The sequence below is a fragment of the Perissodus microlepis genome, chromosome 22, assembly GCF_051167445.1.
Source record: "Perissodus microlepis isolate ML-2025 ecotype Zambia chromosome 22, ASM5116744v1, whole genome shotgun sequence".
Taxonomy (NCBI): Eukaryota; Metazoa; Chordata; class Actinopteri; order Cichliformes; family Cichlidae; genus Perissodus; species Perissodus microlepis.
The window spans coordinates 21,826,945-21,853,716 of record NC_140481.1 but is presented as its reverse complement, the minus strand read 5'-3'; the positions used below and the strand labels follow the sequence as shown (position 1 = coordinate 21,853,716).

Here is a 26,772-nt window from a genome sequence, read left to right as displayed (position 1 = left end):
TTGTAGCTCCTCTGCTTTACACTTCCTGAATCATGCTGTTTGGGCAGTCATTTATTTATTCCGATCTCTTTTTTTCTGTCATGTAGTTCTGCTAGGAGAGGAATCAAGCCAACATTACACCAACAGGCAGACACCCACATTAGGTTATCCCTTTCACACTTCGAGAACTACCCAGATCCACCCACATCCCCAGAGAGACCGAGAGAGAGCGAGTGAGAGAGAGAGGGAGGGAGGCGACTATTCCTGTGTGTGTGTGTGTGTGTGTGTGTGTGTGTGTGTGTGTGTGTGTGTGTGTGTGTGTGTGTTTTAGCGAGACAGACAGACGGAAAGAATGTGCGCGCCCGTATTTCCTCCTGCATTACCACGCCGTCTGCACCACACCTCGACTTTTAATTGGTCGAGGAGATACCACCGTTTGCATACATCATGTTCGATGCACACGTGAGCTTGCAAAATACCCCCACATGACCGTTTAACAACTTTTACTTTTCCCTTATCTAAAGTAAGGGATCGTCCCTCGATGTGTTTAATGAACGGCTGGATGAGCTTCCGCCACAAATCAAATGTGTCTGACATTAAAAAACATAATCATGTTCGCTATATGATATTAAATGTCATAATATAATATAATTAATATAATATTTATTATTGTAAAGCCACGTTTTTCAAAAACGTATCTTTCAATGTCCAGCGTTCGCGCACACAAAATCTTGCGTTGCGTTCGTGTTTATGTGAGGACAATTCATCTCTTTATGTCGTCCTCGTGGCTGCACACCTATTTCGTTGATCCTCTTTCCGGTACCTTTGGCTCTGCGTTGATATCTGCGTAGTTTGGTGTTCATAATCGTTTGTATCTGTCTCCCTGCACAAATCCCTCCCCTCTCTTCAGGCTCCCTCCCTCCTCCGTGCGCTGACATAGTCACTCTCACACTTTGGCACGAACGCGCGCACGCACACAAACACGTCTCCCCCGCACACTCCCCCCGTCTTGGTGCTGTCTCATTCACTTCAGTACTCCATCCACGCACAAACTCCAACTTGAAGCAGGGGGGGCGGGGTTGGATATATACAACCAAGAGCAGGCCACAAGCTACACTCAGACTGGACCCACTTGCAGTGCAAAGACCACAAGCAAGAAGACTCCGAAGCCGGGAGTAGAAGTACCAACATTTATCCTGGAGCTTAGAGCGAAAAGACAAGCGAGACCACGGCGTTTGGTTCTGCGGACTGTCTGCTGGAGCTCCGATACAACCAATTTGTCACTCCGCTATACACCAGTTTCTCTGGATATAGCAACTAAACAAAGTTGGTAGTAAACTCTTTGGAGTTTGGTTAGAGTCGCTTTATATTTCTTTGCTTGTGAGATTGGACTGCACTGAAACTTGGGATCGACCCTCCTGGGTCGGGCTGGACCTGGCGCATCCTTTTCGCGGCGTCAAACACTGCGAAAGTTTTGGCCAGAGCGCAGATCTCAAGACTTTGAGTCGGGTCAGACTTTGAGATATCCTCAGCAGCTGCTATCCGTGTCCAGATTCCAGATACCTGGGCGATCGGTTAGAGAGCCACTGACCAGACTTCAAAGAAAACGTTTTCAAGGTAAGAAAAGAGCACAAGTTTTTTTTTCGTTCTTTCGTTGCTTCATCTCTTAAACGTGCCTTATGTGAGTGCGGGGTTGTTTTTTCTATGTTTCATAACTTAACATGCTGTTAAGACACTGAACACTGAAAGTTACAAAGTGATTGTGTATGAGTGTTGTCCTCCGGCAGCGGAGTTTGTTGTCACTTGTAAGTCGCTGTCTGTGGTGCTGAAACTCTCGCCTGTCAGTGATCTGATCTGCTCTGTTCGTGCAAAGCGTTTCTGCCGAATCGTTCTGTTGTTGTTCTTTGTAGTTATTCAGCTCTTGTGTGTAACTCATGTTTGTTCCTTTAACAGCCCCTACAGCTGATCCGCACAGCTGCTCTGAACTGTTAGAAAGTTCTAGCTCAACAATCCTGGAAGGGTAGCGATAGTACTATGTCATGCTGCTCTGATTTTGGCAACAGGTTGTTTGACAGAAGTTTCTGGTATAGCTGTATCTTTTAGACTACATGGAAGATTTGGGTGTGGCTGTGAAAGATGTTAGAATCTTCTGAACTGTATAAAGCAGAACAGTTAACTATTGCAGATGCTTTGTAAGTGATGCCCTCAACAGCTTACATCGTCTGACTACTCCATATAGCAGGATTTCAAAGATAACTAAGGCAGAGACTTTGCACAGCAAAAAGAAATGTCTGCATCCCTGAAAAAAGCCTACAGACTGAGTTTATTTAACACATATGCACTCTGCAAACTGTGCCTCCAGGTGCCCAGAGTCCATGTGAGCAATCGGTTGAGTTTCGCTGTTTGATATTTTTACTGTAGCAAAGCCATCTCCAGTGGTCTAGTTTCCTGCACACGTGTGCAACTACTTGCAATGGGTGCAGCAAACAAAAAAGCGAGCAATTTGTGGATGAAGCACAATCAGTAATGGCTTCAGAAATTGCTTTTCTTGAGTTCGGTTCAGCAAAAGACAGCAGCTTGCAAAGAAAAGACAGAGGTCGAGAAATACTGATTATCTGTTTGTTATCCTTCCTCTACTGCACTCAAACATACATACACACACAAATCTACCAGTGAAGAAGGAGACAGATTCCATCTCAAACAGCATTCAGACAGAAAAGCTTAAGTTTCACATTTCAGTTGATACAAATCTAGCTAACTAAACGTATCTGCTTTCAAAGTGTTACATCAGATTAAAAGTAATTGGTTTGTCTTAATGGATTTTAATATTAAATATCTCTTCTGGGAGATAGTATTCTGACTAATTTCGACGCTATCCTCTTTATCACATCTTAACCAAATCAGAACTCAGTGCTTACTACAATCCATGGAAATTATCATAACTTTCTGATTTACACAGTAATACAGTTCTTTATTTATTCAGGTAAAAGTCTCATTAAGATCAAAACTCTCTTTTACAAGAGAGACCTGGCCAGGATGCTCATGCAGATGTCTTAAACATCTGCAGGTGTTTCTTAACAGCCTGTGCAAATGTAACATTTCATCAAATGGATGCTTTTTTGCTTTTTGCATTAATAAGTATAATTGTTTCTTTGCACCTGACACGAGTAATGCAAAGCTTGCTGTATGTGCCATAGAGGAACTGTGTATGCCAGCAAAAGCAGACAGCATGCTGCGGATTGTTATTTTGCACTTTTTATGTGTTTCACACTGATCTGCAAAAAATAACCCCGTCTCCATAACGACAATCTGCCTGCTTTTTAGGCTGCCCGCTATGCAAAAATGTTGTTGACGACAGCAAATGGAAAAAGCAAGACGAAAGGGGCAGAAAGACTGGAGGGGGGGTGGATGGGGAGGGTGAGCAGGGAGGGGGGGGGGGGGGTGTTGAAAAAGAGCAACACAGACTTTTTCAAAGACAGCTGGACCTTTCTTTTCACTCTGTGTCTCATCCGATGCCCATTCATGGAGCTTCCGGTTGTTGGGAGGCGGGAGGGAGACACCCACCTACACAAAGCAGAGGTCTTTGCTGCGCTGCTCAAAAAGAGGAGAGGGAGGGTTAGCGAGAGGCAGGGATGGATGGAGGGAGGTGAAACGAGATGTGAGGAAAGTAATTATGAGTTCTCTGCCTGAAAAGTGCAGGTGCCTCTCAAAGTGACTGCCACTATAGGCATCAATTGTGTGGCTGTGTCGCTGCCCCACCTTTATGATTAACCCTACGGCAACATGTAGCCAATACAGGCTTTTACTGAAATAACATGTTTAGCATCCTGCATACACATATCTTACAATTCCTGATCACAGCTTATGTATTAAATGTCACAGTGGATGATAGCTTCAGTTGGCTGCACTGACAATAATCAGTCAAGTATAGCTGAACATGAAAAAGAATAACCCTGAAAGGTGTTGCTGAGCAACAGTGTTTTGTCCTCCCATCTGAGCTCAGGGAGCATCTTGGCCATTTCTTCTGTGAGTCCAGTCGACTACACAGACTTTGTAGTGACTGTGCACTGCTTCTCCAGGCAGGATTAGTCATATAGTGGCAAAGGTTGGAGTCTCTACAAGATAAAACAAGTTCTGTACAAAGTATGCCTGCAGGATTAGTAAGACAAAATAAAGAAAAGTAAAGAATGCAGCAGATGTCTAATGTGCATGCATATAGCCTTTCAGCAGAGCAGAATTAAATGCTTCACTAGAGTGGGTTTCAGTGATTCACAGGTATGATATGTGCATGCACCTTGCCTAAAATGTATGTTTTTTCCCTAATTATGCACAGAAGACAAGCATTAGTCACCATAGCTGCATAGATCATTTCACATACTGCAATGGTATGTAATGCAAAAGCAATTTTAGAAATGCCATAGCAGGATGTGAAATCACACACAGACTAACCATTTCACTTGTTTACCACTCAATAGCAGGGGCGCATTGCACAAATGATGGAACTAATAGGCGTCTGTGGTTGCCAGTGGCAATGCTTGTATGAACGTCAGACTGACGCACACGATTCGCAGTACAGTTCAGTGTGTGGGAGGAAAGAGCAAAAGCTTGGAGATACCAGCTTGCTGTGAAGGACTGTAATTGCACTGCCTGAGTAATTATGTCCCAAAGAACGGGGCATTTTAGATCACTGAACATACCCCGAAATGCTGTGATACAGATCAAAGGCAGATTCTTGATGGATAAATATTAGTCTGACAATAGGGCCAATTAAAATGCATATCATGGAAGTGGAAGAAATGCATTGTATTTGAAGAAAGCGCCTCTCATGCATACTAATATGTGGTGTTTTGTTTTGATTAGTTAGATGTTAGTGCATACTGACAATTTTTTTCCTCTTCTTCATTTCTCTGTTTTTCTGCAGCTTCCTCTTTGATACAGACATGGCACATTGTCTGACTTGCTAAAACTTAAGCATCCAACAATTCTTGAGAGGGGTTGTGAAGATAAGTAAGAGATCTGAGTGCAGTAACTTGCAACAAAGAAGTCAAAGAAACGACCTGGTTAAACCAGAAATCACAGATATATCAACAACATCCTCTATCTAAGCCGACCCAATGGCGTGGTCAGCTCTTACCGGCCCCTGTGTGGCCCTCGTCCTGCTCTTCTTCGGTTTGACCTCCTGCACTCCTTCTGGACCTGCCTCTCCCACCTGTGCCACCCTGGAACAGAGCCGCTTCTTTGGTGTTTTCACTTCCACGACCACCCTGCACTCCACACCATGCTCCTGGACCCTGCAGAATCCTGATCCTCGCCGTTACACCGTCTACATGAAAATCACCAAGCCCACCGAGTCCTGCGTGCCCCGCCAGATCCGGACCTTCCAGTTCGACTCCTTCATTGAGACCTCCCGTACCTACCTGGGCATGGAGAGCTTCGATGAGGTTGTTAGGCTGTGCGATGGTACAACCACTGTCACCTATCTGGAGTCAAGCAAGCAGTTCCTGCAGATGCGCAAGGTTGCTCCACGAAACGGCCTGCAGATTGTGAACGGTGAGAATGATGTCAGTGAGTTCAAGGCTGAGTTTCTGGTCGTGGGGAAGAGGAACCCAAGTATGCCTGCCTGCCAGATGCTGTGCCAGTGGCTGGAGAAGTGCCTGTCCAGTAGCACCCATGATTACCCCTGTGGCATCATGAACACCCCCTGCCAGTGCTGGGAGGTCCCAAAGAGGAAGCCAGGAAGCTGCTACAGAGGCGGTGTCTATGTTGAGAAATGCCTTCCCGTTCCCAAAGACAATGGACGTGATGCTGAGATTATCAGTAAGTTTGTAACTTGAGTGTTTTGATTTGTGCTCAATCCCCCTTTTTTCCCCAAGTATGTTCTGGCTTGCTTATTATTTGCTTAGCAATAATCAAATAGGTCAGACTGTTGTTGGGGTGGTTAGATAATGTTGTGCAGGATCCCACAGCTCTGCATGCTTTCTACAACTCGTCTGTTAGCGTGTGTGTCTGAAGAGGAGCTAAGGTAATGATCCTCGTCTGCAGAGCGGGGCCATAGGCAGAGGTTGTGTACTTAACCATCGCAGAGTAATGAGGGGTAAATCAAAGGTGTTAGAGAAATTCGCCAGTGCATGTTCACACCTAAGTGGCAGGACCTCCTGAACTGCACACACAGTCAGCTCTTCATTTTATCTAGATGCTTGACAAGGAGGCTTAGTCTTAGGGGGAGATAGAGGGCATGTTTGTCTGTTAGCCCGGGGCAGAGAAGAACACAAAGACCTCGCAGCCAGCTGGCACCAGAAATCGAAGTGCCGCACTTGAGGTTGTCATAGCAACGCACCAGTCAGGCTAACACACACACACTGCTCTGCTGTGGTTCAAAGCAAACATTCATCATTTCAAATTGAACTTGTATTGCTTATAAAGAATCGTCCTTGCTCATTGTCTTTACATAAAACATATATTACTCACTTCCTGTTCTTTTATTGGAAATGTGATTGAAAATCAGCTACATTACAACAGTTTAAGTTTCCAACTTTTGCTCAGTATCTCTCTCCCTCTTATCTCTTCCTGCAGAGGGCTGGTCTGGTTGGGGCCGCTGGTCCGTATGCAGTCAGGAATGCGGTGGCGGAGTCCAGGTGCGCAGCCGAGCCTGCCAGCCTGATGATACCGCGTGCGAGGGAACAGTGGAGGAAGGGCGGGCTTGCAACTCTCAGGCATGCATTGGTAAGCCCAGCTCTAATTTAGTCATGCAACTGAGAACGATGGTGCAGATGATGCAGATTAAGTAGTGTAATGGTGTAATTTTCAAACTCTTTCAGGCAAGGAGCGCAACAAGAGCCAGGGTCTGCGGGCCATAATTGGGTTGAGAAGGGACAATGCTGATGATTCTAACCATGGAGTTGTTGCCACTCAAACAGGTGAGATAGCAAGCACTTGTTAACACTTTTGCACACTGTGATCCAAGCCAAAGGTGTTACTCAGGGCATCTAATTATCATCCTAACATTTCTGAGTGTTAAGGGGCTGTGATGACCCTCTAATATATCATGTTCATAGATGCTACTACAGATGAGTGGACCCCCTGGAGTGCATGCTCAGTGACCTGCGGGGAGGGCTGGCAGGGCCGAAGCCGTGTCTGTGCTACTTCCTCATTCACCACCCAGTGCACCGGACCCCTGCGTGAGAACCGGCCATGTAATAACACAGTTGTCTGCCCTGGTGAGTCCCTGGTTGATCCTCTTTAATGTTGCAGAAGGAGAAAAGAAAAAAAACAGAGAGAGATGTAGAAAATTGGAGAGACACCTGGCGTCTTTGAAGTGTATAATACAAGTAGAAGCCATTATCTCTTAATTAGGTTCCTTTATGCAACATCAATCACAAAAGTAAAGTAGATGACGAGATGCAGACAAGTTATAAAAACATCTCTGAGCTCTCACAAACTGAGATTAAGAGCCTGAAAAAAAGGGCTGACTGTCATTATCAAGGAAACTTCACTATCTTCCACCTAGCTGACTGCCCCACCTAGTGGAGAGTTTACAAAATGTTCCAGGACATTAAAGCTTACATTTTCATCCTGTGTTCTATAATATCCTTCATCAAAATACCCCCTTGTGTTACCTTTGTGCAGTGGATGGTGCTTGGGATGAGTGGACCCCCTGGAGCCTGTGCTCATCCACTTGTGGCCGCGGCTATCGTGATCGTACCCGCACATGCAAGCAGCCCCAGAATGGAGGAGAGCCTTGCCGTGGCCCCACAAAGCAAACCAAGTTCTGCAACATTGCTGTTTGCCCAGGTGAGTCATGAACCTTTAGACTGTAAGTGTTTATTTAAGTGTAAGTATAAAAAATACATACGTAATCCTCATCAAATGAGTTCTACTGGACTGATGTTCATTTACTACCGTCCTTAAAAATCTATGACAACTGACCCTGGATATGTTATTTAACCCCCCTTGGCGAAGTGATTCATAGACGAGAGCTAATTAAGCCACTTATTGGCATCACCACCATCACAAACAGCGACTGCAGTGGCAGGTTGATATTACATCTGACGCATCAGAATAAAATCCTCTGTGGGCATTAGTCAGTAGCTTTATAACAACTGCCAGTGACTCATAATATGCTCACGGTCATTCAGCCACCTACACATGTACTGAAAAGATTTAACTCATTTTGAAGTCACAGCAGCAGTTTGTTAGTTTTTCCCTACTTTGTTCACAGCTGGTTTAGTCTGTGTTTTTCCTTCTATTTTTTAAATCAGAATAAAATCTTATTGCAGTTGCATTTTACTATCAGCAGATGTCTCTGTCGTCTACAGCTAACACTGCTTGTTAGCAAGCAGTGTTTGAAACAGAGAGTTGGCAAAGTCATTTACTGAGAGGATTATAAATTCAATTTGAAACTGAAATGTTTAGGAAATTAAGTCATCCTTAGCTGCCTATTTGCTGTAATTTAATTCTTTATTTTGACCAAATTTTCTAAAGACCACGAGGATTATTACATCTATTTTATCATTTCAGGGCAGCATTTAATAACAATTTTGATTCTTTTTTTCCCAGGGTTATTATGCTCTTAAATATAAAAATAGGATGTGAAAATTGGTTTCTGTTGTCTTCAATCTTAGTTGCATTTCTGAGTAATTTATTTAAAAATACATTACAAGAAAGATGGCTTCCCTGGTCAGTGTAATTGCGTGTATTCTATTTAAGGAGAGTGGATCTTAGAGGGTGAAAGGTACATGCAGTCATGCTTGAAGGGCAGATTACTGAGCTCCAACTTTCTGTTTCATTTAAACTCAAAAAAGTAGGTCATGTGAAATGTTAATGTACTGGTGACTGTGCTATGATGCCTCTGGCCTGAGGGCCTGTCATGTCTTCACAAAGTTATAACTTTCCGGCGTACGTGCTCTTCTGCCTCCCTCTAGTGGACGGATTCTGGAATGAGTGGTCTGCCTGGACTCCATGCTCTACCACCTGCTCCAATGGCACCATGCAGAGAACCAGGGAGTGCAACGGGCCATCTTACGGGGGTTCAGAGTGCCACGGCAGCTTTAAAGAGACAGCCGACTGCTTCCTGAAAGAGTGCCCTGGTAAATATATGTATATATATATATATTTATATATGTTTATATCTATATATCTAATTCACTTAAAGAAAAAAAAGAAATGAATCAGGCATTTCACAGTACAGAGTTAATGCTGTAAAATATTTTGTGTGTAGTTGATGGACGCTGGCATGAATGGAGCTCATGGGGCAGCTGCAGCAAGACTTGCGGTGGAGGCAACCAGCAGAGGCAGAGGGTCTGTGAAGGGCCTTTCTTTGGAGGAGAACCTTGCCCTGGTGATTCTAGAGAGCATAAGCGCTGCAATGACAAGAGATGCCCTGGTTAGTGGTCTTGATACAATAAATAAACATAGTCTCAATACAGCGCAGCCCAAATACAAAGAAAATAGATTTCCTATCTTATCTCACTTGATTCATTTACCTGTCAGAACCCCATGAGATCTGCCCCGAGCAAATCACTGGAGATGTCGTGTGGAAGCAAACCCCCGCTGGAGACCTGGCTGCCACTGGCTGCCCTGCTAATGCCTCAGGTAGAGTAACATTGATGTTTGATGTGATTTGTAGTTTTTATTTCCGCCCCTTGGATGCTTAAACTATATAACCCCCCACTATGCCAAAAACAAGATTGTGCTTTCTCTTTACAACAGGTCTGATTCTGCGCCGCTGCACTCTTGATGCTATTGGCCTCGCCTCCTGGGAGAACCCAACTTACATCAAGTGTATCTCCAAGAACTATGAAAACATTCAGATGCTGGTAAGCCCTGAAAAACATGCCCCAGTTAATTAAAATCCTAAATGCCTCATCTGTTTTTTTGGGAGCGCAAAGGCTCAGAGTAACCTCTTGACTCTCTGTTGTAGTCGAGGGACTACAACGCCAAAGCACAGATGGGGCGAAGCGTGGACGGGGTTGCTGAGGTGATCTCACGCCTGAGAACCTCCTCTGATAAAGGGGCAAGTTACAGCGGCGACATCTTGGCCATCATGGAGATCTTGAAGAACACCACCGAACTCTACAAAGAAACTAGGCTGAGACTGAGCAACTCCGATATAGAGGTGAGGCCTTAAGACTTGTTAGCAAGCAATTCAAAAAGCACCGGTGTTGGCACCTTCTTACACCTCTGCCTCTATTTAATGATCTGCAGAACTACGTCCAGACCATCAGCAACTTACTGAAGGAGGAACATCGTGACAAATGGGATGAAGCACAGCTGGTAGGTGATAAGTGATTCACAGTAGATGCGAGCAAGCTGGAGAAAAAGAGTCTATTTTCATGACATTCTCCAGATGGGATTATGTACAAGAAAATGATTAGAATTATGGCTCTAACATCTAGCATTTCTCAATTTGTTTAAATATGTTCTTAAGTTGTTCTTACAACAGACCGGGAAGAACATATTCCCCCCTCCCACTTTCATGACGCTCTGTCAGTGTTCCTGCTAAAGCGAGTGATGAAACAAAGAGAGACAAGACTTTTTAGATAGAAAAGTTCAAAAAGCAGAAAACTCCCACCGCATCTTGCAAACACGTGTTTGTGTACAAACTGAAAAACAGGAGGGTGGATTACTAAGGCCAATGCGACACAGAGAAAAGCACGTCAAGGTGACAGCAAGGGAGAGAGAGAGAAACTGAATCAGGGAAAATCACTACTCCCACTCGGCAATCTGTGAGCCTCCATGCCATCCTACATACTGATGGCTGTTGTAGGGAGACACAAGCTGTACATCTCATGCAAGCACACACCTTGCGCCCACATCGCTGCAGTTGTGCGTCAGAAACACGCAAGTCGGGCAGCCCTCCCTTCCACTGAGAAGGAGAGAGTGGACGAAAAAACCTCAGTATGAATCAACAGCCTGCCCATTTATGGCCTTAAGGAAGTTCCGAGGTTGCATAGCAGCAAGAAACATTTTTTCTTCTTCTTTTTTCAGTCCACTGCAGAGCACTCTGAAAGAATAATCACAACCCTAACAGTCAGAGGGACAGGAAATCTAGATATGAACATGTAATTAAGGAACTGCGACTTTGCCTTTCTACACAATTAAATCCATTTGCACGCTTTTTATACAATCAAACTCAATCAACTGAATTCACCTGTTATTGACTCCTATCCTTCTGTCTTTTGTCTTTTTCTTAACTAGATGGGTGCTACTATTAAGGAATTCCTCCGCCTCGTTGAAGAGTTTGTGAGCATGATTGGGATGCAAATGAGTGGCTTTCAGGAAATTTATGAAACCACTGAGAATTTAGGTGAGCCCCAATTTCCTCTGCCAGCCTCTCTCTGTCCCTCTCATGTCTGCTCAGAGTGATTTGTCCTTTCTCCACCCGGAGAGTCCATCAATCTTAATCTCGCCGCTGTGTATCTGAACATACAAACGGCAGCAGGCTGTCATCTTCATCAGCTATAGCAGAGAATTTGTGCCACCTCCAAAATGCTGCGCCAGTATTTTTGGCATAGCATGCATGTGGTGCCTTTTGCACAAACTTATCAAACTTTCAATTAGCGCTACAGCGTGAAATACAAACGTCACACGCTGAATCACTTTCTGCAATTTGCATGGCTGTTTTGGCTCAGTGAAGGTGACATTCTCACAGAATTTAGTGGGAAGTGACTACTATGGTCAGCTAGCACTACACACGAAACTGCAGTGTCCTTGGCGCAGTTTGCATCAGTACAGTTTTTCAGCTGTTGCAGTATAAAATAAACAGAGTTGAAATAGATGACCTCTGAGTGCTGTTTACTAACAAAAAGCCATAATGTCTAAATTTCTGTTCCTCTCAGTGCTGAGCATTCACAAGCGCTCTCCAGCTACAAGCTCCAACTTCACCTTCACTTTGAAGGGCTGGAGAGACACGTCTGACTGGGTCAGGACCTCTGAGGAGAAGGTCACAGTGTCCCGTGATGCTCTGTCCGTTGAGCAGTCAGGTGAGAATTAACAAACGTGTATCGATATCATTTTTACATAATTTATTTTATGGGTGAGATCAGCCAACATGCAGCCTTGTGAACATGATTTTTTTTTTTTGCTTGTGTTTTTCTAGATGGCAGCGATGCGATTGTGACTGGCATGGTCCTCTACAGAAACCTTGCATCCATTCTGTCCTTCCATAGGTAATACAATCTCTCTGCTTTTATGTGTATGAAACTGGCCTTCCATGAAATACATTTTGTAGCCACTAGATGGCGCCCCTTTGACTTTATCCTCCTGTATTTTCTTGCATTTATGAGTCATTTTTACTGCTAAGCCTTACATCAGACCATACCCGCGTTCGTTCTGCTGTAATGTCTCATTGCAATGTCTTCTTTCTCCACAGCAACACTACCCTCCTCAATTCTAAGGTGGTGACGGTAATCGTCAAGCCCAACCCAACTCTCCTGTCATCCCCTGTTGAGATCGAATTCCCTCACCTTCATAATGTGAGTCCCTAATGGTTCTCCAAACTAATGGAGCCTCACGAATAAATATCACCCCCCTCTGGCTGTTTGCTCACTACAGCGCACAAGGCCTGACATTTTACTGACATTTTCAGTGACACTGTGACTTTTACTTTACTTGTGTCAGTTGAAATTCAAGGAAGATCACAGCACAGCCAAATGGCCGGCTGCTGATGATGATGGTGAATGATGATGATGACAAATCATGCGTAATGATTAGCCTCTTGTGCTGATAAGGAGCTGTTTTTAGTTTCATGCATGCTTTTACAAGAGAGTGTAAGAAATGTGGGCAGGTGGCTGACAGCAAGCTGTTGCATCTCACACATTTATAGTAAGGTGTCCCAACCCACGCGTTTCCCTTTTCTGTAGCGATTCCTCACACTTTCTTCTCCATCTGCCTCTTCTTGCAGGGCACCATAAACGAGACGTGCCTCTCATGGGACGAAAGCGAAACGTAAGTGGTGACTAAAGTTGTTTTTCTTCTTATATGTGCGTCTAACCATCACTCACATCTTTTTTTTTTTAAGTCCTGCATGGTCTCGTCACCTGATCTGGTGCTAGCTGCTGTTTATCTCCTCACGTAGAGCTGACGTCCCCACAATAGCTATTCAGCCCCCTCCACTCCCCCGGCACTACCCACTGTTAATCTTACTCTCACCGCAGAGAGAGCAATAATTTCTCATCCATTTTTCATGTCAATCACTTTGACAGCAACACAGAGGAATGCCACAACATGTTCATGTTTTTTTGAGCCCCATGCCTGAAGCTTCAGGACTCAATCAGCTGTCTTACACACTTACTGCAAAGCACACAGATGCGAGAAATGACAGCCCTAATGAGCCACACTGGTTGCAGCTGAGTGACACTTCACTTTGATCTAACAGTCCCCTTCGTCACTTTAAACTAACCACATCCCGAAGAGGGAGAAATACAAAGGCGGCACCTCTAACCTCATTATTAGCATCACAGTGAGCTCACTGCTGCACCTTTAGGTCAACTGCAGAGTGTCAGCGTAAAGACAATGGACACTGTCCCTCTCCCTCCTCTCAGTTATGCTCATACGCCACCGCTGAGGTTAATGTCTGTGGCATTTGGAAGTTTAGTTTTTTAAAGATGCTTACATCCATTTGAATGACTTGCCCTGGATCAGTCAGCCTCCAGACCCACTATGCCACTCTTGAGCAATACACAGGTGGACAATTTGCATATAGATAGACTTGTATACTTCAGAAAGACTGATAAGAAAATACACCTGCACCTCACATAATAACCAGAGTCTGAGAAAATGTAATTAACTCGTATACTTTCAGAGAGAAGGCATGTGCCTGTAGTCAAATTAGATTCTTTTTTGACAGCGGATGTAATTAATGGCAGGATAGAGACGGTGGAAATGGCAGAAGATGGAGCTCGGGATGATGGCAGAGTTGGGGGGGGTCACTGTTTGCTTACAGAGCTGCATATGTCTGAGAGTGCTCTCATCGCAGGACATGGTCTTTTTCTGTGACATTAATGGGGTCACACATGCTTTTTAAGACCTGCCTTTCATCACAATTCAACATGCAACCTTTAGCCTATCACAGCTCAAACAGGGTGCACATTAAAAAGTGCAGCCCAGCCTACTTAGATGTAGACAGTCATAATAGTTTTACCCTGCAGCTGTCCTCCCATGGCAATCTATACCAGACTGGACCTGCTGGCTATAATACCCTTCTCTGTTTACCACCAAGTCAGAGCCTGAGGGTGCTGGACATTGCCTTAAAGTCCCCTGTGCTCTCTGGCATCTGACATGTGGCGCTGAGGTGTAAGTTTCCTCAAAATTGAGAAAGGATCACAATTCACATCGCCTCCATATTCCTGTCCTTCTATTTCTAAAGAGGGAACATCTTGTCCTTTGTCTTCTTGTCCTCCATAAGTTGGACATCTGTTTGCCTTTTATCTCATGTCTGCTGAAGAAAGATAGTATGTAGCAAGAACTGTTGGAGATTAAGACTTTTATGAAGGTCTTTTATCACTAATTATGTCACAGATGGACCCATCAAAAAGAAAATAACCTGCAAATAAGTCCTAAAATAAAACAGTTCAGTTGTAGTATGTTATAGAAAAAATAATTTATTCACATAAACGGGATTTGAATGCATAGATATGTTTTATATATACATATTTTCCCACCACTTATATAACAAAAACCATAATAGTAATCCATCAAGAGACATTCACACGAGAGATTTCTCTGATCTCTCCTCTCCTAACCCGTTGTTGCCTTCCCTCTCCTTCTCTGTGCAGTTCCTCTCTGCTTGGGTCTTGGTCTGCTCGGAGCTGCAGAGCGGTGCCCGTTCATTCATTCAGAACCAAATGCGTGTGTGACAGCCTCTCCACCTTCGCCATTTTATCGCACGTCAACTTCGACTCGGTAAGTTATCCATCTGATCATAAAATAAGCTTCTTTATTCCCTCCGATGTACATGTTAAGTGTTTAGTGCAGTGTGCGCGTGAATGCGGTGCAGTGCTTGTTTTTCGAGCGCTTTGCTGTAGCGCTGCCTGCCAGCGCTCCTTTGTCTCCGTACAGGTGCCGCTGATCGGAGAAATGCAGCTTTTTCTGGGTTATGTATATTTAGCGGGGGATAACGGAGCAACATGTTGATGTGCGCGGATTGCGTTTAGATTTTGAATTCAAAACCTTGCGAGTTGCGTTTCGGGCGTGCACATTTTTATTTTGCTCGTGCTTGTTAATTTGATGATGATTTGTTTGCTGCAGCTACATAAATTATATAAAAACAATAGAAAAGATATATGTTTTATCTGTAGTAGGAAATACGTTAATGCCTAGCTGCTTGTATTAGAAGAAAGATCGCCTGCGAATGATTAATTCAACACCATAAAATGATTTTTTGCCCGTCGGATTGCATTTATTGTCCGATTATGGTTATGAATAATGCACGTTTGTCCAAACTATACGGAGTTAGTGCAGCTTGCATGCCCGATGCGCTGATTACCAAAATGTGCCCTTGTGCATCGCTTTATTTCATGCGCAAAGACAATGTGTAATTTTCCCCCTTTAGACTGTGTTGCCTCTAGAGCATCTTCCTCTCCAGTTGCCTTGGTAACGGCTTCTGCAGCGCAAACTCGGCCTGTGTGATTTTTGATAACTGAGATGCTGAAGGGGGGAAAAACACACACACAGTCACATCCCCTCCTCCTCCTCCTCTCTCCTATACCCCTCAGGACAGAGGAAATGGTCTGTCCATCTCCGATCTGATAAACAATCAACAGATGTCCATTAGTCTGAGGAAATGTACAGTTTAAATACGCAAATTTTGCTTATTTCCTTAAGTGTGCAGGCAGGAGTAAGACAAACAACCAGTGAATTTGGTATGCAGTGTTTTTCTGCTGCTTAATCCCCACTGAGGATTGTCATTTTTTCCTCCCCAACCTGTTGTTTACATCCTAGATTTGATTTGCTTTGTTGTTGCCAGTCTAAATAGTCCCTCCAATATATGTTACAGGCTACCCACACACACACACACACACACACACACACACACGGCCCTCCCCTCATTCCCCCGCACCACTAAAAATGCAGCTGCGCCAATCATTTCGTCTGCCAATATCTCTGAATTCTCGATTACATCCATTCCCCTCCTCCTCCTTCTTCTTCTATGGCCACAACACCAAGTCTGAAATGCCAAAGAGGCGACCAATGAGAGACAGACGTCTGGTCATGCACTGATGCCCCCCCCCCCCCCCCCCCCCCATCCATCCTTTGATGTTCGCTGTGGACATTTTCAATAACATCTTCCTGCAAACTGTATAAACAACACAAGCGAAACGCACAAGGCTGAAATAGAGAGGAGCGGAAAAACAGCCAGACACTGCAGTATGTTAGCTCTCATTCGATGGTATCGTTTCACGAGTTCTGAGGCAGGTGTTTGAAACACCATGGTCCTGTGGGAACAGCCCACAGCTTGAACAGCCGATTCCCTCGACCACTGCTTAGTGCTAGTAAGAAACACGTTAAAAATGTGCATGAGCTAATATGTTCCACATTTAGATTTCTTCACAAGTAGCTGATGCGATTTGGTGAAGGGCAGGCAGAAGACATGCCTCATATGTAGGTCAAGCTGGCTTTCTAAATTCTAGTCAGTGGCCCATGGTAAAGATTCAACCCAGATATAGAGAATGAGAAAGAAAGGGGTCAGGACAAACTGTATCAACCCTTTTGTTCTCTTTGCCTGATTTAGTAAAGTCTGGGGAAAAAATACAATGCACTTCTATCTGCCATCTGTTTTGGGCCCCTTCTGATGTAGCTGGATAGATTTTGAAACAAATTTGCCACACTAAATTAGTCTTTGGCTGCCACAGGCTGGACTTCATGGTAGTGCTTTAATAACGGGGGGGAAAAAACGCTATGTGGAGCAAATACTGAGATGAAGACGAACAATCCCTCAAGGCTCCGTATTGTACCATTTACATTTGGGGACACAGTGGTAAACGTATTAGAAGCTGTGCTTCTCATGTGCCCTGCAATACAAGAATTTATCACCATCATAAATCAAATGAAGGCCAAAGCAGACTCTATCTCCCTCTCCTCTATCAGGGCTAATTTGATACCTGCAGATTTATTTCATTTCAGGGCAGTTTTCTCACTCACCCTTTGCAGCTGTTATCCGTCTTTTCCCTGTCAACACATTATTAAAAATACAATCACAGCATTTGTCAAAGAGAGATTTTTTTTACCAGTAATCACACACTCTGTGGTGATGACAACTTGATCAGAGGTGTTAGATTAACTTAAACCCTTATTAAAGCCACGAGGGTAGGTGTTAGACAGAGATTCCGGGCACACAAATTGTGCGAAACTGCACAATTATCTTGTGGGGGCTTTGCAGGTGCGTTAGCCAAGCAGCAAGGGTGTTTTGAAGTCTCAAGGAGATGAGATTTGTGTGCACAGCGGTGACCCATTGGCCCTCTAGGTGATTGAGCAGCAGGGACGAAAGACAAAAAACAATCCCTCCTCTGTTTCCCCCACCAGAGGTTCGGTGACAGGGCTGTTTGAAACATGGGATGGTCACTGCCGCTGGCAGCGGCAGGCACGAAGCTGCTGTCAGAGATCAGAAGGGCAGGTGGTGGCAGATTAATGCACAGGTGATAATGGTCCACCTGTTCACCCCTCCAGGGATGGATGAGGAGCTGCTGGTTGGCACAAATATGAACCAAAATTCAGAGGCACAGCTAACAGGGGAGAGAAAAGACGAGCGTAGGATGTCTGTCAGTGATTAGACTGTCGCTGTAGCAGCTCAGACTAATGACTGATTACGGCAACCCTACCTGAACTGCCCCTGGGATTTGAGCAACCCCGTTCTTGCCTAATGGAGAGAGATATGTGTGTATTATTTTCACCTCATTTGCTGACTCAAATGCTCAGTGGAGAAATGCAGTGACCCTGACCATTTGTCTAGCTTGCTGCTCCATCTTTCTGACATGTCACCTTGCCTCAGCCGTGGTCTGATTGTGCCATTCAACTGTTTGCCTGTGGGGAGCTGTCTGCTATTCCAGATAGCGCATACCCAGAAGCTTAGTATCCTGAGTGTGTATGTGTGTATGTGTGTGTGGCTTTTATTGCTGGTTTCTTCTCTGCATAAATGTGCATGTGTGTTCATAATCAGCTCTAAGAGGCATGCATGGTCTTGTCTCCTCTCTGTAGATCATGGACAAGGCACTGCTCCCGTCCGTGACTCTCATCGTTGGCTGTGGGGTGTCCTCTCTCACCCTGCTGCTCCTCATCATCATCTATGTCTCCGTGTGGAAGTAAGTATCCCTCCGAGCAATGATCAGCCATGCTAGCCTCTAATATTTTATGCCGTGTTCTGTGTTTTTCCCTTCCTTCTGCCCGCGCGTTGCCAAACTCACTCTTTTTTCCTTTCACCTTTCCCAAACTCAAGGTACATCCGCTCAGAGCGCTCCGTTATCCTTATCAACTTCTGCCTTTCCATTATATGCTCCAATGCCCTCATTCTTGTTGGACAAACTCAGGCTCGCAACAAGGTAAGGCACTTTTCTAAGCAATCCTACCCTCTCTTTTTCAAATTTACTGCTTGGGGATTGACACAGATTTCTCATCTTTCTATCTCTCCCTTCCTTCCGGGCTCCCACAGGTGGTGTGCACTCTCATCGCTGCATTTCTGCATTTCTTCTTCCTCTCTTCTTTCTGCTGGGTGCTGACAGAAGCTTGGCAGTCCTATATGGCTGTCACTGGTCGTCTGCGCAACCGCATCATCCGCAAGCGCTTCTTGTGCTTAGGCTGGGGTAAGCGTCTTCACGCTCGTCTCTCTCTCTCTCTTTTTTTTTTTTTAAATCTGTGTTGCATCATTTGTTTTCTCCATAGCTTTTTATCTTTGATGATCTAACTTTTCTCCCCTTTTTCTGTCTTGCAGGCCTTCCTGCACTGGTGGTGGCTGTGTCTGTGGGTTTTACAAAAGCTAAGGGATACGGCACTGTCAACTAGTAAGTCTACTCTAAGCCTTCTGTTTTTGTCACTTCTCTTTACTCTAGAATTTTTTTTGAGGGGAGATAAAACTCTTATCTTAGCTAAAGAATTAACATCCTTCTTCCTTTTCATTTCTAGCTGCTGGCTCTCTCTTGAGGGTGGACTCCTCTACGCATTTGTAGGCCCTGCTGCAGCTGTCGTTCTGGTTTGTATTCTGACTTTGACATCCCAATCCATCACAATACATAGCTGTTTGTAAATGCATCACCCATGATCACACTGTTTCATCCATGTATTTTTTTTCCTGCACACAGGTGAATATGTTCATTGGTATTCTGGTCTTCAACAAGCTGGTATCCAAGGACGGCATCACCGACGTGAAACTGAAGGAGAGAGCCGGGTAGGTCTTATTGATCTTCTCAACACACTCGAGTATTGTGCTTATCGTCCTTATCAGTGCCATTACAGGTTCATTGATGATGTGCTTTGATATCACGCCGCACAATCAAACAACTGAAGTTGTTACTAATCTGCTGTTCTCTCCCGTTGCAGGGCATCACTGTGGAGCTCCTGCGTGGTTCTGCCTCTCTTGGCCCTCACCTGGATGTCTGCCGTCTTGGCCATCACAGACCGCCGCTCAGCCCTCTTTCAGATCCTCTTTGCCGTCTTCGACTCACTGGAGGGGTTCATCATTGTCATGGTGCACTGCATTCTGCGCAGAGAGGTAAGAAAACAAATCAATAAGACAAGGTAAAAAAGATAAAAAGGAATTGGTTTGATTTGGTTGTTTTTGATCAGGTTACCTAACGTAGAACATAGACAATTTTCTCAATATCTTCCCCCCTTCCATGCATTAGGTTCAAGAGGCTGTAAAGTGCAGAGTAGTCGACCGCAAGGACGATGGAAATGGAGACTCTGGCAGTTCCCTGCACAATGGCCACACCCAGCATATGGTAAATTTCTTGGCTTATTGCCTTTTTAATGTCTTGAGTGCCTCTTGAATTTACCCTTAAATGAATATATGCATACATTAAACACTGATAGAATGTTTTTGTTCTTTTATCAGCCGTCTGATAGTGAAAAGGATGGAGATTCAAGCAGACAAGGTGAGCCCCTTTTTACATCAGCTTTTTCCTTTCTTACCCTTAACCATTTTTCCATTTGCATTTCAATATAAGTGAGCCTTGCACTTGCAAAAAAAGAGACCATTTTTATTGGACCAAATTCCTTAGACGTCCATTATTTTTAACTCTCGCTCTTGCAATTCTGCTTAAAAGGAATGAAGAGCTCCTCCGAAGAGAAGATGCCTCCTCCTCAGATGCCCCTTCCCATGGGCTCAAGCTACCACACCCTGCCATCCAACCCCAGTAAAGGTCACATGCAGGCGGTTCCTGAGTACTCCAGCCACACCCTTACCCTGAAGAGAGAGAAAAGCCGCCTGGCGGGAGGAGTCGACCCATCCTGCGGAAAACCTGTGTATGTCTGCGAGGGAGAGCTCTTCAAGCAGCTGGACGCCGATCTTGCTCAGGCAGAGGGCGGTGTCTCTGATGGCAGCGGTTACGTCCTCATGCCCAACACTACCTCCACCCTGAGGGCTAAGCCCAAAGATGACACGACAAAGTACAACATCAGCGTGGAGCAGCTGCCGCAAGCCAGACTCATGCACCTCGGCGGGCCCTTTGCGGAGCCTCAGGCTGCCTTTGGAATGAAGTCGATCCCCCCTGATCAAGTCAGCGTGTCATATTCAGAGAGAGACTCCCCCATCCAGAACATCCACAACATGTCCAGTGAGTCTCACATCACCCACAGCAGCCTGGAGAACACCTTCGAGTCCATGAACTCAATGATGTCCAAGAGTGAGACCATCTCCACCCTTTCCATGAGCTCCTTAGAGGTAAGAGAAGATGGAATAGTTGCTTTAGTCTCCTTTTGCAGTTTTCTAATAAGTTTCTAAAACTGAACTGACCTTCTTCCTCTCGCTCTTTTTCTCACAGAGACAGAAATCTCGTTATGCTGAGTTGGACTTTGAGGTAAATATTGTTTGGATATTGTCTCTGAAAACATTAGGAAAATGACTTGTATAATAAATGCAATGCAACAATACACTAATTTCATTTTTTTTACATGTACTCTAGAAAATAATGCACACCAAGAAACGCCACCAGAACATGTTCCAGGACCTTAATAGGAAGCTACACCATGCTGAGAAAGACAGAGAATCTCCTGCTTCTGACAGCAAGGTAAGAAATCATGATGTAACCCATCTCCATGCACATTATGTTTCAGGAATTGAAAAACACATAAATGGGAAATGCAGAGGCAATGTTATTGCTAAAAAAAAAAAAAAAAAAAGATTACGTGGTGTGAAAATGACCTTTTAAAACAATGTACAACATAGTGTATTGTACTATGGTTGTAAGTGCCTTGAGGTCATTTGAATAAGGATGTATTTTCTTCCTTCCTTCTTACAGTCTGTGAGATGGAGTGTGTCTTCAGGAGGAAGTGACAAAACGAACCACAGCGTGAGTGTTTATATACAACCTCACACTCTCAAAATTTACAACCTAGACACACTATCATAGAGTCCACATGCCTCAAAGAGGAGTAATTTTCCCCAAATGACAAAAATGACTTTCATTATCAGAAAATCACCTCTGATGAAGCCCATTTCATTTCAATTAGATCAGGAATTGCCCGGAGCTAACGAGTGACAGCAACACTAAAGTGACCTCTCTTTGTCCTCCTACAGGACAAGCAGCAAGGTCCTCTGGAGAGGCCATGGGAGGGAGTCCGGGGAATACCGGCATCACCCCCTGCATGGGTGCGCAAAGACCTGGAGCCCTTAGCTGCCTCGCCTCTGGAGCTGCACTCTGTGGAGTGGGAGAAGACAAGCACCACCATCCCTCTGGTGGGGCAGGACATCATTGACCTGCAGACAGAGGTCTGAGGGGGAGGAAGGGGGCTAGCGAAGCCGCCTAATTTCACCTCGGTCACCTTTTTTGGTTTGGGAATGGGATCCTGCATGGATAGTGTAGGGGAAGCCAAGAAAGAGAGGAAGTGAGAAAGTAGGTCCCAGAATCAATGTCTTCAAACCCTCAGCCAGAGCAGGAAAGAAGGAAGAGAAGGAGGGATGGTGGAGTGGAAGTGATGGTGAAGGGGATGTTTAATGTAGCTTCAGAGTGGACTTATCAGCATCTCTTATTAGAGTGCTGTAAAGGTCATAGGGGTAGTGGAGTGATCAGTGGAGTCCACGGACCAGGACTGTCTGTGGTTCCATTAATGCTTCACTGGGAGTTTCTTGAGCGCCACAGCCTGGGTTTCAGAGCTGTGGTCGACATGCCTGTGCTTCTTTTTCCTTCTCAACTTTGGAGAAAAAGTGAATAATTTTGAAACGGCACGTTCTCCCTGCTTATTGGGAGTAACAGCCGGAACTCCTGGCTGATTTTCTTCCAGCCAAAAAAAAAAAACCTTCCAAAAAACAGGACAAGGCAAAGAGAGCATATGGGACCAGTTTCATGCTCCAATACTCTGATGGGCGCATACATTTTGCTTTTGTGAAGTGGGTTACTTTATTGTTTTTATTAATCTTTTTCTTTTATTTATTCAGCTTGTGTGTTTGTTTGTACTGCTTTACATCTGGAACTGCAACTCCAGAGCTGAAAATGACTCTCTGTGCTGAGAAAAAAACACACTCCTCTATTGGAGAGCTTAATCACGCTGATAGAGCTTCTCACTCTTGTTATCACCATGGCTATTATAATTCCAATTATTATTGCTGGTGTTATGATTAGCATTGTTTCTGTCATTATTGAGTTAATAGCATATTTTGATTTTTATTCCTTCCTCATGAAGTGTCAGGCACAAGATTTATTGCTGTACTGTGACCTATGACATTATTCAAAAAAAGAAAAAGAAAAGAAGGATTCAATGCACCCATAATGTGTTCGGAGCCCATATCGACTGCATCGGGACAAACAATGCTGAGTGGTGATGGAGGTGGTGGTTAGTTACCATTTGCTGGTTTCCTCCAGTATTCTGCTTCGATACCAAAACACCAGCACCAGAAGGAACACAGACTCTCAAGCGGGAAGAGCAGTGCACTCTGGAAAATGCTGGATAGAGATGTGAGGAGGTGGCTGGGGACACCACCCTCCCCTCACAGCTAGCACAAGATGCAGGCTCTTCCATGTTGAACATGTGGATTCAAGGGTTCAGAAAGGCCTTTCATCATCGCCCTTTTGTTTCTCAGCCTTGCAGGACTTTTGGACAGAACAGGAGGCTCCTGGCTCTGAAATGACTTCCAAGTTCAGCGTCAGGTCCTCAAAACTTCAACACATTTGTGTTTTCAGCCATCAGTGTGATATAGTGCAATATGATGGGCGCTTGATGCTCAAGCAAGACTGATAATATAATTTAGGCCGAGATTTTTTTTTTACTAATGTTTCAAAATTTTTATACCATCTTCCTCATATTTACTGAGCATATAAATGCTTTATGAGAATACTGTATAACAAATCTGTATTAGTAATTCAAAGAATTTATTCACTAGAGATCTGTTAGCACAAGGCTCCATATTTGGAGCTCTCTGTGACAGGTAGATGATAGTACTGAGAAAAAATGAGCATTATATAGAATGAATGATAGCCTATGAATATCACATAACTGTGTTCCAGGATGTTTGTTATTACTCTCAGCTGTGTAGCGGTGGGTAATTGAACCTCATGTCTTCTGTAACAGTGTTGGTAACTCAACAGTATGTACTACCAGTCAATTCCCCTGCCCCGTCAAAATTTTCTGCCCCACCCAAAGCCCAATTCATACCTCGAGTTACCCGATTGTACTTTCTCGTCACGATGTTTTTAATGTTCTGTTTTACCTCCTGTAAATGTACAGTTTTCACAGCACAAAATGAATGTGACTTATTTCTAATAAAAAAATATCTTATATTACAATACGTGAAAGAATGTGGCCTTTAATTTAGTTTTTTTGTTATTGTTTTCATTTTTACGGGTAACAACAGTGTAATGTTAAAATACAGTTTTGTCCTCTTAAGATTTCTATTAATCACATTCGCAACAACTTCTACAGAGTCTTGTGTGCCTGCTGTCACGTAGCAGTTCCTAAAACCCAGAACGAAATGCAAGGGAAGCTAAAAATAGAAGTTCAAAAGTGAGAAATTGTAACTAAGAAGGGAAAAATGCTGCAATACTACAAAGAAAGATGGAATACAGACAAGTAAATTTTGAACTCCTGCCACATTAAAGCCTCTGGCAAACATTTCACTCTCTCTCACTTGAGATGTGATTTGCAGAAACATAAAACAGCAATCTCTTAAGATGATAGAAGTGCAATTTTCCTCTGTTCTATTTTCATGCTTTGCAGGAAGGCAAATTATTACCAGGAAAAAAATATTTCTGAAGTTGAGTAATGAGAAAACAAAGATATTTGACAGGCGCTAGAATATGATTCTGACCCCTTTAAAAATAGGAAATGTGCTCTGCAGTTTAAATATAGTTTTGTCTCCTTTTGTCTGCAGTATTCCCGCTCTGATTTCTCTCCTGCCCGTAATCAGTCCTTTGCTTTAATTGAGCCAGTGCGCTGTAATTCTGCTGCAAGGCATAAGCAAAATGAGATTTATATCATCCATTTGTAGAGCACTGCTCATTTCGTGAGGTCACCTGGAGAGCAGACTGGATTATGAGCAAATGGTACTTTACTGTAGGTGCAATTTTCGCTGCATTTTAATGTGTGTTATCAAATCATATGATGTGCACCATTACATCGTTGCTTATGGATCATTTTTGCTTTGTGGAACACTTTGTGCTAATTTATTATCTCGCCAAAAGTCATCTGCATAGCGTATGTGCAGGGTGCTAATGATGATTCACACTGCTGATATAAAGACTGTTTTGCAGCTGCTGTGCACTGTGACCTATTGGTGTTTATATATATATATATATATATATATATATATATATATACATATAAATATTCATGTCATGAGTGTTAGGAGGTTGCAGAAGAAAACAGAAAGAACTATAGAGAGCTATAGAAAGAAAAGCGATGGATTGAGAAAACAAGGAGAACAAAGGGGGGAAAGGGTCTGCTGCTCCATTTCAATCGGTCGCTGTCTGAGTTAGGGCTTGCCAGGGACACAAGTTATACACTCACACAAGCAATTTTAATGCAGCTATAAAGATTAGATGATTGCACATTTCCTAATACCCACTGTATAGGACACAGCCTGTTTCTCCTAATCAGCCATTTAAAAAAGAAGCCAATCCAATCAAAGTCACAATAATTATATGCAGATGCAATGTCTCTCCCAATGCTAATAACATCCAAAAGCTGTCAGTGGCTTCTCATACACACACTAATTCTTTCCCTAATTCTCATTTCAACCCCCAAATGACATGAAATCCAGTATCAATTAGCACCTTGCTGGCTAACAGCGAGATCCTGGCTGTCTCTTAATTGAAGAGGTTACTATAGAAACACAGGATGCTAATCCTCAAGATGGAGAAAGAAGAGAGGGTCTTTAGGCCTCCCAAGAGAAGTGAACATCTTTTCAACAGTCAGTAACATCTTCTTATTAGCTGACAGCAGTACATTAAATTATTAGAATTAGAAAGTGTGAAGCAGCAGAAAAGTTAACACTAAAACCCTTCAGTCTTTTCCAGTTAATATCTTTATTAAGCTTGAGGAAGTAAAAGATCTATGAGCTTGATTATCTTTTTCTTGACTTTTCCCTGTAATTCAGTTTGAAAGTTAATTTAAAATGTTTCAAGTTATTATCCGTGCACATATATTAGTCACAAACAGATATTTTGACTCATCACCAGTTACAGCAGGTATATTAACAATTGCTGCACTCCGCTGCTTTTATGTGTGCTGGTTCTCTGTGAACGTTTACTGTGCTACTTAATGGAGCTCAGCCATTATTATTATTATGCTTATGTTTGTTTTTGTTTTTTTTCTGCTGCCATAAAATAGGTCTGTTTACATAGACTTAATAGACAGCTATACTGGCAAGCATCCTCATGCAATGAGCCACACCACAATTATATGTTTTTAGTTAAATCTGCAAAAAAAGATAACACAGGCATAACATTGGGTATCACCTTGTTGATGCCAAAAAGAGCTATTAGCTGAAGACAGCATATCTGGGGGAGTGGGGGCAGGGATCTTCTTTGGTTCAAGTTGTTGTCACTGTGTACAGAGGAGAGAGGTAAAATACAGGGAGTGCAGAATTATTAGGCAAATGAGTATTTTGTCCACATCATCCTCTTCATGCATGTTGTCTTACTCCAAGCTGTATAGGCTCGAAAGCCTACTACCAATTAAGCATATTAGGTGATGTGCATCTCTGTAATCAGAAGGGGTGTGGTCTAATGACATCAACACCCTATATCAGGTGTGCATAATTATTAGGCAACTTCCTTTCCTTTGGCAAAATGGGTCAAAAGAAGGACTTGACAGGCTCAGAAAAGTCAAAAATAGTGAGATATCTTGCAGAGGGATGCAGCAGTCTCAAAATTGCAAAGCTTCTGAAGCGTGATCATCGAACAATCAAGCATTTCATTCAAAATAGTCAACAGGGTCGCAAGAAGCGTGTGGAAAAACCAAGGCGCAAAATAACTGCCCATGAACTGAGAAAAGTCAAGCGTGCAGCTGCCAACATGCCACTTGTCACCAGTTTGGCCATATTTCAGAGCTGCAACATCACTGGAGTGCCCAAAAGCACAAGGTGTGCAATACTCAGAGACATGGCCAAGGTAAGAAAGGCTGAAAGACGACCACCACTGAACAAGACACACA

At 43.7% G+C, this 26,772-nt stretch overlaps 1 protein-coding gene across 1 annotated transcript; it reads left to right on the top strand.

Moving 5' to 3' along the window:
- The first annotated feature begins 1,079 nt into the window (after positions 1–1,079).
- LOC146363081 (adhesion G protein-coupled receptor B1-like) lies at positions 1,080–23,908 on the top strand. The gene is made up of 32 exons (XM_084919257.1): positions 1,080–1,596; positions 4,901–5,796; positions 6,553–6,702; positions 6,798–6,896; positions 7,035–7,196; positions 7,606–7,770; positions 8,901–9,065; positions 9,197–9,361; positions 9,469–9,570; positions 9,688–9,794; positions 9,899–10,093; positions 10,183–10,251; positions 11,176–11,284; positions 11,817–11,960; positions 12,077–12,146; positions 12,350–12,452; positions 12,881–12,924; positions 14,754–14,880; positions 18,172–18,275; positions 18,410–18,512; positions 18,623–18,773; positions 18,902–18,971; positions 19,093–19,159; positions 19,269–19,354; positions 19,507–19,678; positions 19,812–19,907; positions 20,021–20,060; positions 20,232–20,848; positions 20,949–20,984; positions 21,090–21,194; positions 21,426–21,476; positions 21,704–23,908. Exons 2-32 carry the CDS (start codon positions 5,094–5,096, stop codon positions 21,899–21,901), a joined length of 4,575 nt encoding a protein of 1,524 aa, XP_084775383.1. The 5' UTR covers positions 1,080–1,596; positions 4,901–5,093; the 3' UTR covers positions 21,902–23,908.
- The last annotated feature ends 2,864 nt before the right edge of the window (positions 23,909–26,772 follow it).

Bases quoted from the DNA above. Each gene is read 5' to 3' on its own strand.
- LOC146363081 (XM_084919257.1), top strand. From the start codon at position 5,094: ATGGCGTGGTCAGCTCTTACCGGCCCCTGTGTGGCCCTCGTCCTGCTC. The intron at 9,066-9,196 runs GTAAATATATGT...TTTTGTGTGTAG, and splicing joins CTTCCTGAAAGAGTGCCCTG to TTGATGGACGCTGGCATGAA. The intron at 9,795-9,898 runs GTAAGCCCTGAA...TCTCTGTTGTAG, and splicing joins ATGAAAACATTCAGATGCTG to TCGAGGGACTACAACGCCAA.